This window comes from Patagioenas fasciata, chromosome 2 (genome assembly GCF_037038585.1).
Source record: "Patagioenas fasciata isolate bPatFas1 chromosome 2, bPatFas1.hap1, whole genome shotgun sequence".
NCBI lineage: Eukaryota > Metazoa > Chordata > Aves > Columbiformes > Columbidae > Patagioenas > Patagioenas fasciata.
The window spans coordinates 55,763,736-55,777,124 of NC_092521.1; the positions used below are offsets into that span (position 1 = coordinate 55,763,736).

The window sequence follows — 13,389 nt, forward strand, 5'->3', positions numbered from 1 at the left end:
GATAATTAAACTAATGTTTAATGGGAGATGTTGCAAACACAAATACAATCATATCCGGAGCTTGCACAGGTAGCACAGATGCTATAGGGGTGATATTTTTTTACCACAGCTCCTGTTTCTCTAGATCTCCTTGTCAGGCCATAAACACACTTGCTTCATTGTGCCCAGTAATTGTGATTGAGCCACATACAAGACGGATTTTCTTGTATCCCCAAATTCCTTTGACCTGGGACTGGAGTGAAGGAATGTCCTTTCCACAAGATGGTGGGAATTTGTTTTATACCTCATTACACTGAGTGATGCATGGCTCTTTGCAGTAGGTGGGCAGTCCTCAGTTGCATATGGAATTGGGCGTTATGACTCAGGATTAAGCAGCAGAAGAAGATGGGCTAACAGGAAACCAACAAGCATATAGCAGCTGTTCAAGATACATCGTTCCTTTTACTAGTCCCACACTTCTGCTTGGCCAGGCCACAAAGACTATTTCATTTGAAGAAAGCTTTTTTCTGTAACTTTTCCTACTGGAATGCAACAAGGCCATACTGAAAATATTGGGAAAAGGCTGAAATTATTCTGGCTTTTCTGTGAAATATGTGTACGCTTTGAACTGGCTTAATCACAACATCATGGTAAGAGCAGAAGTGGAGGGTGGCGTATGGCTCCTTAACACCACCTTTCACTCTGAGGTGACACTATGCCTTTTACGTGCGCTAACAGTCCTGACTTCTGAAGGGTTTCCAATGTGCAGCACTTCTCAAAAGATAAACAGAGGAAACATTTTTTGATGCATAGCTCTTATTTCTCATGTATATTGGCTTTCACTTTACTCTTCCCACCTGCTGAGGTAGAGCCCGTAGACCTGCTTCAAAGGATTTGATGCTTACTGATTTTTAGGACTGCAGAGCAAATAACATAACCTGTATTCTAGCACAATATGTAGCCCCTAGCTTTGTACAAAGAGGTGACTCCCTAGAGGTGTGGAAATGTCTCCTCCATAGTGGCCTGAATGGCTGAATAGTATGTCTGGCTTCCGTATTCAGAGTGGCAGATTGATTTTTCTGAAATTTGCATTCCTGAAACTGATTTTTTGTGGACTGCAGGAGTCCTATGGCATATACAGTGTGCTGTGCAAAATTTACTGTCTCAGTTCCAGCAGACTATGAAGAGAAGTCATTAATAACCCCAGCATCTCATGATAACAGATCCTTATTTCAGAAAACAAAGGAGGGCAGTAGGTCTAGACTTACCCTTGAAATAAGAACAGGTTGACATAGTTATAACTTTTTGTGAGGAAGTTGCCAAGAACACGAGTTGGATATCCACAGCGTATCTGATATGCTGATAAGCCAAAATAAACACATTTCACAAAATACCAGAGCTGGGCAACTGTGTTCTGGCTAAATTTCCTGTAATGGAAAAGACAGATAAAGGAAAATGATGAGCTTTGTATCTGTGTGTGACCAAATTAGCTTGAAATGTTTTGTGCTCCTGGCAGTGTCCCTTTCCTGAGATCCTGTGAAAACCCCTTGGTTTCTGACTCCACTGCAGGGTTAAAATCGTATTTTAAAGACACTGGATGAGAAAGTCTATAAACAGCATCTGTTGTCACCTCGGGGTCACAGAGGAGAGACTGGGAACAGGCTCACTGAAGAGTGAGGGCTCTGCGGCAGTGCCCTCTCCCTCTGGATGCTGAAGGTGTCTCACTGTCCAACACAGGCCCACCTGTCCTCAGCCCCCATGATGGCACAACCCTGTGTGAGCCCTGGGTAGACACTGTGTCTCTTGGCTTTTCAGAGGGCTGACATCTGGACTGAATCTAGGCAGCTTTAATGGCTGTTTATGTTCACAGGGGCATCTCCTAGGTAATGAACTTGTATGGGAATTTAAGTTGGAGTGACCTCAGAAGATCACCTTTTTCACCTTGCCTTGCTTGGATCAGGTCTAGTTACACCAAATTGTTCAGGGAACTTTTCCAGTTAGTTTTGAATATCTCTGAAGATGGATATCCCACAACATGTGTGGGTAACCTGCTCCAGCGTTCAACTACTGTCACAGTGCACAGATTTTTTGTCACATCTAACTGGAATTTCCTTTTTTTCCAACTTGTGGCCTCTTGTCCTATCTGAAAAGAGCTTAGCTTCTTCTCAATGCCCTCTTAATAGGTAGCTGAAGACAGCTCTTCAGTTTCTCTTCTTCAGATTGAACTAACTCTGTTCCCTTAACATCTCCTCACATGTCATGTGCTCCATCCTCCCGACCATCTTGGCAAACATGTGCCACATCTGACTGCGGCTCAACATCATGGTGGAACTGCAGGAGACGACTCATGATGGACAGGATCTCTGGGCCCAGCATGATCCAATATTTTCAATTACATCGTGCAAAACTATTTTCATTATGAAATTTGCAGGGGTTTCAAAGAATCACCCTGACTTAGAAGGGACGCAGGAGGTTTCAGAATCAGATTTGAGACTGACAATTTGACATAAATTTCATAAAAGCACAGAAAAGGTCAAAACAATTTTATTGCCTTTCAAGTGACCAAATCAAGTCAAAGGTTTTATATCAACACTTAATGCTCAGTAGATAAGAAATCCACTTGAAAAACACATTTTTTTTCAAGGTGGGGAACACTTACTATTGCATGAAGAAAAATTTCTTTTTTTTTTTTTGAGAGGAAAAGAGACCTTTCAATCTTTTTTCACACTATGCACCTATTTTGTTTTATATTTTGAACCTATTTTGTTGTCCAAAGTAACTTCACTGTGAATGAAATGTTATTTGGCCAGGTGACATCCTCAAACTCCCTGTACAGCCAATGGAGTGAGATATTTCAAGTCAGTTTAAAGTCCTAAGTAAGAGGGGAGTCAGCCAAGCTCTAGAGAGGAAACCTTAACACCTCTGCAGGGAGACTGAGGTGATAACTGCCTTGAGCCATGCAATGAGAAATGTTAGATTTGGGGGTGAACCTGAACAGGAATGTAGTACAAGATTTCATGCCACAGGTGACCATCTGAACTTCACCTGCAGAGCCATGTGGCAGGGGCAAGGGGGGAGACCTTTTGATCTTCAGAAGAGACACTAGCTTTAGACATTCCTCAGTCTAAGAAGATTTTAATTCAGTTCACACATTCCAGGAAAGTGCCAAATTATAAGTTACTCTGAGAGAGACATTTTCTACTCACTCTTTTAAACCAGCATGCAGAGAACTTGGGAGTAAGGAACTGAATCAGAGGCCAACATTGTCTCAGCTGAGGGCTCTAATCACTCAATTACAGGCTAGTTCTCTTTCACCTGCCTGCATTTTGGCCTAAGTTAAGAATATTTCAGTACATACTTATATAATTAATTCTTGCTCAAACTTACATTGGCCACAGTTATTGCTGTAGAAAGGTACTCCAACATTCTCCTTAGAAATGAGAACAAGATGAAACCTACTCATGACACCAAAGCTTAGCTAAAACCATCTCAAATTTAAATACAAACAACTTGGTGGAGCACCAGTATTCAAGCCATATTTTTTGATTATAAGGGTTATACCTTTCTGTCACTCCAGGCAAGATAAAGAACATCCAGAAATGTATTCCAAAAACAAGGATGACCTGGAAGATGACCTTTCCCATGACAGTCTTTTTGAGATACAGTGCTCGATCTACCACCATGGTACCAAACTGAATGAGCACCATCACCAAAAATGCTTCCGGCACCTGGTCCTCTGATAACGAAGAGGTGATATCTGCTGCTGCAGAATGTTTCTGAAAAGGAAAATACAACAGAGTGGTCGAGGAAGGAAGACACTCACATGATACTTCGCATCTAGAGCATGTAAATCCTACCGAGGATTTACAGATAGATGCCTCTACAACATACCCCAAAAGCCCAAAATCCAAACACAATGATGATGAAGTCCACTGTGTCAGCGAGGAACATCAGCACATACACATCAGTCACTGCACTGTAGTCTGGATGAATAAGATTGTAGAAAAATTGTCTGATGGGCACATACACCTGGAGAGTCCTAAAACAACACAGACCGCAATGTGATTTAACAACACTGTAAATTGCATGAAAGAAAAGAAAGGCTGGGTGTGGTGTGATTAGTGTTTCTAAAGATATCTAAGATCTACCCTGACTGATTGCTTCTGAACCACCGTATTAGCATTTGTTCAGTAGAAATATACATAGCCAACCCAGTTCACATGGATATTTAGCCTTTTTTATCAGGGAGATGCTATTTGAACAACTGCTGATTTGGTGTTCAAAAGTGGTGGGACTTAGAGTGAAAGCATCCATATACAATGAACTTTGTGAGTACCCATTCATCCCCTTGAATTAACAGAAATAGTAACCTGCTATCTTTAAAATGCTGTTTTGCTGCTTTACTGTATGGAACCTCCCCTAATACCCACACAACTTCTCACATTGCTCACTTTTTAATTGTAAAGGCCTTGGCTTTGATCATTTGTTCTCGAAACTTTTCCATAAGAAGCTCTTTCCTGGATTTTTGCTTGATGCTTAACACGCTGCTTCCTTTCTGACTGCTGTTTCGTGTGCTGGTACTTCCTGGGGAAAAAAAAAAAAAGGAGGGAAAGAGAAGACAAAGAAGTTAATCCAAAACTGAAGTTTAAATAGAAAAATTAGAAAGTAATATATCTTGAGACTTCCATCCCATATATGAGTGCCACATTAGAAAGAAGCTTTGAAAAGAATTCATATGCTTTGTTTTCCAGTATGATAAAATCTTGAGAGTGTTCAGTAAAGGTTTAATCACTGGCAGATCAAAAATTGATGAATAACTATAAAAAGAGAAGACTAGTAATAAAGGCAAGTATCTGATTGATCTGACTCAGTCACCTCAATTGGCAACATGCACATTTAGGCTAGAGTAAGCCCGCCTCTTTTACAGGATGGGATAAGTAATCTGCTTCAATGCACCTAAGCAAAACTCTTTCTCACTTCAAGTATCATTGAATGTAGATAGGAAAAATACATATGCTTTGCATTCCATCTAGCTGAAGATTGTGCTGAACCAGGAATTCTGGATCCAGGCCACACTGAACGTTCTTTTCCCAGCTTTTGGACAATGTAATTTTAAAAACACACTGAATCACAAAGTATGGCGCTCCATTTTAACTTTAAGAAAACTTGAAGTATGTTCAAACATGAAGATATGTTGGTTCATATCCCATTTCCTCACTGAGGAGCAGCAGGATTCAATCGCCTCTCAGATCTCCAGAGCAACTGGTGCAAGGTTTTAGCAGGATGATCCTACGGGATATGAACGTTTGCTCTTCAAACCCAAACATGCCATGACATTTACCTCTCTTAGATCTGTGTGAGGAGAAGCTGGACCTGTGTGAAAGCTGTGATACGCTGCTAGAGCTCTTCCTCCTAACAGCAGTCTGCTGCTCGGGGAAGTGGACATGGATGGACTCTACTGATGCTGCAAGATTGACAGATTTCAAAGAGGCAGAAGAGTCTCTCCGGCCCCCTGTCAGAGAGAGCTCGTCATCAGTATCCTCTTTATTACTGGAGCTGTCCCCTTTCTCATCTTCATCCCATAATCCATGGCACTAGTGGAAAAAGAAGAAGAGAGCATTTAAGCCTTGTATTTCTGTCATAGTGTTTATCACAAGCATTGCCAACCTCAGTCATGTGTCCACAAGGGGGAAGACAAATTCATTGTCTTGGGATATCATGAGTGACTAAAGAAATTAAAACTAGAAATGAAATATAAAATAAGAAACTACATGAACTCAAATTACCTTTAAAATGGATCTGTGGAAGAATAAAGCAAGGAGCTGAACAAGATCATAGTGTACGTAACCCTCTTTCTTCTCAATGCCAATAATATTGGGTGGATGGTAAGGTTTATCTTTTGTGTAATCCACATATTTATTCCAAGGAAAGAAGCCAAACTGGAAGAAGTACTTGATAACAATGGCCACCTGTTCAGAAACACAACACACTTGGGGTGTTTTCTAAGTATGGCAGATATAATAGCCTTGTGACGCTACGAGAGGAGAAATATGACTACTTTTTATGAGAAGATAAACAAGCATATTCATTAATACAGAGAAAAAACAGTTCACATTTCCTCAGTAATAAAGTCAATCAACATTTACCAACAGATGATGTTCAGTGGTACTTAAGATACCACGAGCAGTGTATCCTCTGTCTTGATTACCAGTTATATGGTAGCTTTTTGTAAATGGTCTGTTCTTGTGATAACTGTTTTACATGCCAGGAAGGATATTGGTCGTTGTAGTGAAGAAAAACACAAACAAGACCTTTTCATACCACAGACATTTCTGAGGACTTCAGTAAATATTTATACTAATATGAAGGGCCAAAGGCCTCTGATTCTAGAGATCAAACCCAGAAAAATACCATGCGAAGCTTACAACTTAACTCTTCTTTGTTAGACATAGGGTTGCAAAAACAGCAGCATACCTCAGTGTAGACAATGGCTGTCATCCAGAAACGTTTGCTTGGCCGAGGAACAGACAGCATGGCCCAAAGGAATATAAGGATGGGAAGCACCAGGGTTATCATGGAGGCAGAGACCATGTGGTTAAGGATGATCACAAAATAGCACACCATTTCTGACCGGGCCACCAGTGTATTGTACAGGGCATAGATCAGAAGCAAGACTCGAGGCTGACCAACATAGAACTTCTCTGACTCTTCCAGCTCATCATCATGAAACATCCTGTGAAGAGTAGAGTACCATAAATGAAATGAAAACTAATTTCACAAGAGCTCCTTTTAAAATTGCTATTATTATTTCTTTTGCAAATTTGTAAAATTCTGTTGCAGAGTTAAAAAAAAAAAAAGGTATCATAATCAAATAAACTGCTTTTAAGCTCAGAAAACAAGAATTTCAGGCAAAATCACTAGAAGCAATGTTCTGTTGGTTTTTAATTTATCCAGAGAGTTGGCCTGGCCCAAGAACTTCTACAAGCACTGCTTTCCTACAGTTGCCCAACTAATATATCTCATGTAAATCACAGCATGTTGGTGTGGCCCTGTCTGGATTTATATCTGATTTGTCAACACAGATGGGAATTTAGAGAAACTCCAGAGGTCCATCAGGAGATGTTACATTATGAATAGTCCTGTGATATAAAACATAATAAGTGCCCTTGAGCATTAGGTATGTTCAATCTTCTCTCTTTTACCTAACTCAAATAAATATAAGAGGCAGCGAGAAATTATATTCTCTCATATACATTCACAGCTCTCACTAAAAAGCAAAAATGACTATCGAGAACCAGAAGACACGACACTGCATCTGCAAAGTCAGACGTAGAAAGCCTTCTTCTCTCTCCAGATCCAGTCAGGTTGAAAGGCATTTCTGTGGTTTAAGATTTTGTCCTTGCATTTGAGGAAGTTCTCCTCTAGCTGAGTCAGGCCAGAAAGCAGAGGAAGAAGAGCAGTGCCACCATCCCCACCTCAATGTGGGTTGTGCTACTGAGCATCATATCCCTTATGAAAATACTTTGCAAGGTGGTCTCTCTAAATAGGCCTCAGCTCCTACTAGCTTAAACAAAAAACTTTGCCAAAGGTCAGAGTTTGCCTTAGAGTAATCCAAGATAGTTAAAAGAGAAACTTTTTCCCAGATAGCCCTGGAGGAAACTTATTTGAAATCACAGATGCCTGAAAAAGAGAAGCTCTCTCCACAAGGAATATTTAGAAAAGCCCTTGATCCCATGATGATTGCAGCAAAGAAATCCAATGCTAATTGGAACAATTAGCTATGGTATCTGGGGACAAAGTGGAGATTCTTTCCAACATGAATTTGAATCATTTTAGAAATATGTGATTAGAACAACTACAAAGAAATGAACTTCTTCCCTTAAATCGAACTTAGCACAAGGTCTGTATCAGAAACTGCAGGCTAGTTTTCAGACAAAAAACCCCAAACAAACAAAAACAAAAAACCACAAAGTAATACAAAACTTCATAAACTGGAACCAACAATTTTTCCCCAAAGGTCCTTACTTGTTCAGAAGCAGCTCACTAGCCGTTAGCTCATGCGTCAATGGAGGGAGAATCGTGTCATTAAGTTTGTCCGTCCGACTGTCGTCTGGGCTCACCATCATGAGGCTCTTACCAGCTGAGTCATCTTGGGAGCCAAAGGGAAGGTGTTCAAAGCTGACAGCTTTGCTATAGGAAGGTGGAGCTTCTGCATTGCTATCCACAGTGGAGTACAACGGCACATCGGTATCAGGAGTATACACAGCTCCTTCTGAATCCAGGCTGTAATCTTCCATATCCTCTTCCTCTTGCCTCGATACAGAATGAGTTCCTTCCTCTTCATGCTCCCCTTCTACCTCCTCAATGGTTTCTGTCGTTCCCTGACGAGAATACAGCATGGTGACCTGTGTAGGTTCACTGTTGGGGACAGGACGAAGAGAGAGAGTTGAGGTTTACGAGGCTCATCAGCAATAAAAGCTTTTAATTGTACCTTTATGTAGACAGCTGAGCAACCCTATTGCATTCCAAGGTCTTCAAAGTTATTATAATTTGGTAGAAAATATATCATCATGATTGATTGCATCTTACACAAATAGACCATATGGGTCCATCTGCCCCCTGAATGTCATTCCAGTGAACTCACAGCGATTCACTATTTTTTAACGCCAGCAAGGAACAAATTAATATCATCATCAAGAGAAACCACACTAACTTTGTGAAAGCAGTTCAAATACTTTCAGACCAGAATCAGGACTTGCTACCACATCTATGTAAAGCATGCTCTGTGGTTAATGACGGGCAGTCATGGTGTTCCATCTAAATAGTCTGCTTTTAGCAACCACCACATGGGTGCTGTACACAACTGGAACACAAGCTGAATACACACATCAAGTCTGATTCCAAATAAAAGAATAAGTAAATTGCAAACGTTGAAAAATACAATCCGGATTACAAAACTGTTCCAGTAAGAGGGTATCTTGCTTACCTTTAGATTGCCCTATGTTCTTCAATACAGTCTCCATTTTTACCTTACCTGCCTGCTTTTCTTCTGTATGTACCTATTTTCTTTTTCAGCTGTTCTTATTCACTCTGTTCGGTTCTCTGCTTGTTCACCTTGCTTATTCTTGGCTTTGCATGTCCATAATCACTTTCTCCCTTAATGCTCTGTGCTCTGCAGCAGTCTCAGCTGATGTCAATTCACGCAGCTTGATGACTCCAGATGGGAATCTGGACTTCATCATTTAAAATTTTTTTCTTGGCTTTGCTTTCATGCTTTTCATCCCTCACAAGTGTTTTATCACCTCTCCCCTAGAACATCACTCTTCCTCTTTTTAGCTGCCATTCCAGTCCCTCTCCATAGGTTAGACAATAGACACCCAGTTAGTGTCTTTTGTAGGTTGCATGTTCTTGTATCTCAACAGAGACAGAAACAGATTTCATACAGCTCTTAAGAAATGAATGGGGTCATGTTTTTCACCTGAAGTATAACCTTTCAAAAAAAAAGAAACTGGCACTGCCAAAGCCAGCTGACACTACCATCTCCTGCCAAAATGAAAAATTAAGTTCCATCTCTTTTCCTTTTACACTGCTTCCAAACTTATTGTGGCTACATTAGATCACTTTAGATAGAGCATGGTGACCTGTGTAGGTTCACTGTTGGGGACAGGACAAAGCGAGAGAGTTGAGGCTTACAAGGCTCGTCAGCAATAAAAGTTTTTTAATTGTACCTTTATGTAGACAGCTGAGCAACCCTATTGCACTCCCAGATCTTCAAAGTTACTATAATTTGATAGAAAACATAGAAGACTTGGTAGAAGACTTTTAATCAGAACATGTAACACTATTATTAGGATGTATATTTTGATGATTCATGTTAGCACTCATCCTGGTTAAAATGCACAAAACCCTAAAATCCCATAATTTCAAAACTGATCAATGCCAAAAATTCATAAAGCACTTTAAACATTGAAAAATAATGATCTAATATGCCATAACATTTCATATTCATAATACAAGCTGAAAAACTGTTTCCCAATGTCATATAAACCCCTGTGTCTTATCTGCTAAAACGTGAGTGAATGGCTCTGCCCAGTTCCCTCTTGCACTGGATATTAGTATTATTCAGTATCTTTTCACAGCAATTTTCCCTTTCTTAATTCCAACACCTCACAGACTATAAATCAATGGTAAAATAATTGAAATATATTTAGCAATCTTTCCTATATGGGAAAAAGGAAAATTGAAAGAGCAGAGCTTGCATTTGCCTATCTTAGTTTCTACAATTAGACACCTAAGTCCACATTTACGATAACCGATTAACTGCAAAACTTCACTTCCAGCTTCCAATTTTAAAAAGAACAACCATCGATTCAGTAACTCTGAAAATCAGACTCTTTTTCAGCTGAATAAATACAGACTTCAGCCTGGTTTTAGACAGCCTGGGTAATATAATTGAACAACTTTTTAAAAATATGTGAATTAAGGATGAAAACCAAAACAAAATAATAAAATGAAATTAAATAAAAATAAAAAACAGAATAAGAAGTGAAACAGTAAATGAGTCCTAGATTATGACCCTGACTTGGAACTTCAGAATCGTGCCACAACACAGACGTGAGTAAAGCTTCCAGTAACCATGCAAACCACTCTGTACACCATCTATCTGCAAAGGCAGATTTAGGTGGACTGCAGTAAGTACAATGGTAAGGGTAAATGAGAACAAAGCATGCATGAGGTAAGCACCTTGACACTATACTGCCACTGTCAGCTGATGAGGAGGACATATCCATGCTCTGCATTTTACGAAGCCTAGGTCGAGCGCGCTCACTTGTTTTAGGAACAGTGTCTGGTCCATCTAAATCATCAAGGGTTGACTGCCTTGAGAACAGCATGGTTGCTTCAGTGTAGCAGCTAGCAGCGCAAACAGTTATAAAGACAGTGTTAAATACAAATGGTAATACTATACACATGGTTCAGTAAACAAATATGCTCGCCATGCAGCAAAACACCGACACAGAGATAAAAGGTTCAGAGAGAAGATAAGGATTTCTACGCACAGACTGCTCATGGTCATATTCATATAGAGTATATAGATGGTTATCAACCATCTGTTCACTATTCAAAGGATATGAAACTAACACAATGGTCTATAAGTTTTTCAGGGGGACCAACTTACGTATGTGAGGAGGTTTTATTTTTGTTGTTTCCCCCTGAAATATCCAAATTTCACAAATAATGTTTTGGGAAGTGGCACAAATTCAATTTTATTAATGGTATGCTCTGCTAAAGCTTTTTACACAGGTACAAGCTAATTTCCTAAAAGAGCCCTTAAAACTGAATAAGCTTATATTCCACAAATAGAAAAATAGCTGTCAGACATTGGCTAATCCTCTTTCCAAACCAAAGAGCCAAATCGGATGTGTTACTTAGCCAGTAGATGTATGCCAAATATAACCTGCTCCGCATGGGATGGCTTTTATTTTGATATTTAGTAGTAAGCCCTGATAATTCTTTCCAGAAGATTTCACTTATTTCAATCACAGCTTAAAAACTATTTCAAAATTAGTAACATGCACATTTTGAAACAAAGGACAGATATAATAAACCCTTATCTCCTTTGACTTAGCAAATACAATAGGACACCAGAGACACACACCATACATTGAGCAGTTATGTGTTATTGGAGAAATGAAGAAGAATTGGATGAGTTATGAGAAATAAAGTACATAATTAAATACAAGCATATAACATAGCAACAGGAAAGAAACAAATACATTAATGACATACGGTAGGTAAAAGAATTATTTCTCCTGCAAAAATCTTTGAAAACCACAGAAGTTTATGAAATGCATTGAGGGGTCTGGTGGTTTAACACATGCAGTGACCTGCCCGGGTCTCTCAGATAGAATGAGAGAAGAATGGACCCCAAAATGCAGGATTTACACTCTACTTTCCTTCTTTTGAGTCCATTTGTGTTACACATGAGCAGCGGCAGCAGGGGATTTACTTCTTGGCAACCATTGTGTTTGTCCAGGGGCGCAGAGAATTGGGAAAGAGGTCAGAAGGGAAGTGCAATGGTGTTTTCAGTGTTACCTTGGTCTTGCTAGCTTGAAGTGAGGAAAAAAATCTGCTGGCATGAAGTGACACTTTACACTTGTTGCCCTGAGGAAAACGGGGAGGAAAACAGCAAAACACTTGGAGTGAAGAAACACTTACTTTTAGGCCTACGCTCACTGATTGTTTTTTTTTGACAATATGGGCTGAGGTAAAAAGCATACTTTGATCTTTGAGTAGAAGAAAAGTATGATCAAGATTCCAAAGCTATGGTGAAATACTTTTCCTTAAAAACAGTATTAATGGCAGGGGCACCTCTGTCCTGCCAGTTAATTTGGCCAAGACCCTTTACAAGCTACTTCATTATTTCTGTGTGCAAAGGCACTCAGGTATCCTCCAGATAAAACCTGGAGGACTGTCTGCACAGTGCAGGGTTTTGATGAAGCAGCAAACACTGCTTCCTACAGGAACAGATCAACCCTGGAGGCTTGATTCAGCAGCATGGAAATCAGTTGGATCTCCATGTTATTGATTCCAGGGGTTCAAATTGTACATACACCTACAGAGTATAGCCAGGTTGTTGTACCATCACTGAGATTTTGGTACTAAAATATAGGGAGATGGCAGCAAGTATACAATCCATTTTTGCATACTACCTTTCTGCCTGTGTGCTACAATGTTGTCCACATGTTATTTTACATCTCTAGGGCTGAATTTATTCTTTTCGAGAGCAACACCTCTTACTAAGGTGCTGAAGTATTTTAAATGCAGACGTAGTTCAGAGAGAACCTTCCAAGGGCCTTACGCAGAGCAGCTGTTGAAATCAAAGTAGCCCTTGCCCATTCACATATTTTCAATGGTAGAAACATATGCCAGCTGCTCTCCAAAACATGTAGATTCTGACCTGGGTCCCAGAAAAATGAAAGGAAAAACATATATTAACCCCAACAGATAAAAATGTTTGCCCAGATGGAGTCCCTGCAATAAGTTGTTTTAGAGCTGTTTTAAATGAAGGATGAATCATCAGAAGAATTATCTACTGAGGAGCTGTTCTGTATCCTTGAACGTCTGGAGATGTGTGAGACGACACCTGTAGCACAGTCTGTATATTCTTTATGTACTTCTTTCGGAACGTGTTTCTGAACATGAAGAAAACAAGAGCACCAATAAAATGGAGAGACTTACACTTGGGAAAGCTGATGTTGACTCAGGCATTGACTATTACATAAATTTAATCTAAGCATATCTTCCTGAGTGACTTTTTAAATCTGTGTCCTTGGAGACCTTGAAAAGCATTAGCTTCTTGAAACCATCCAAGGACTAGGTATTTTGAATTTAATGTTCTTTAAAAGCCCC

General features: G+C 39.7%; 1 protein-coding gene across 13 annotated transcripts in view; it reads right to left on the reverse strand.

Annotated features, from left to right (window-relative positions):
• PIEZO2 (piezo type mechanosensitive ion channel component 2) overlaps positions 1–13,389 on the reverse strand; it is a 309,728-nt gene that overhangs the window by 12,866 nt on the left and 283,473 nt on the right. For 10 of the 13 annotated variants that reach the window (XM_071804264.1, XM_071804257.1, XM_071804259.1 and 7 more), the window contains 9 exons: positions 10,723–10,890; positions 8,005–8,397; positions 6,454–6,712; positions 5,766–5,948; positions 5,321–5,573; positions 4,431–4,563; positions 3,871–4,018; positions 3,541–3,755; positions 1,248–1,406 (listed from right to left, as the gene is read on the reverse strand). In XM_071804264.1, coding sequence (XP_071660365.1) covers positions 1,248–1,406; positions 3,541–3,755; positions 3,871–4,018; positions 4,431–4,563; positions 5,321–5,573; positions 5,766–5,948; positions 6,454–6,712; positions 8,005–8,397; positions 10,723–10,890 — 1,911 coding nt within the window. The remainder of the gene's footprint in view (positions 1–1,247; positions 1,407–3,540; positions 3,756–3,870; positions 4,019–4,430; positions 4,564–5,320; positions 5,574–5,765; positions 5,949–6,453; positions 6,713–8,004; positions 8,398–10,722; positions 10,891–13,389) is intronic. The other 3 variants (XM_071804262.1, XM_065830958.2, XM_065830957.2) reach the window with 1 other exon arrangement.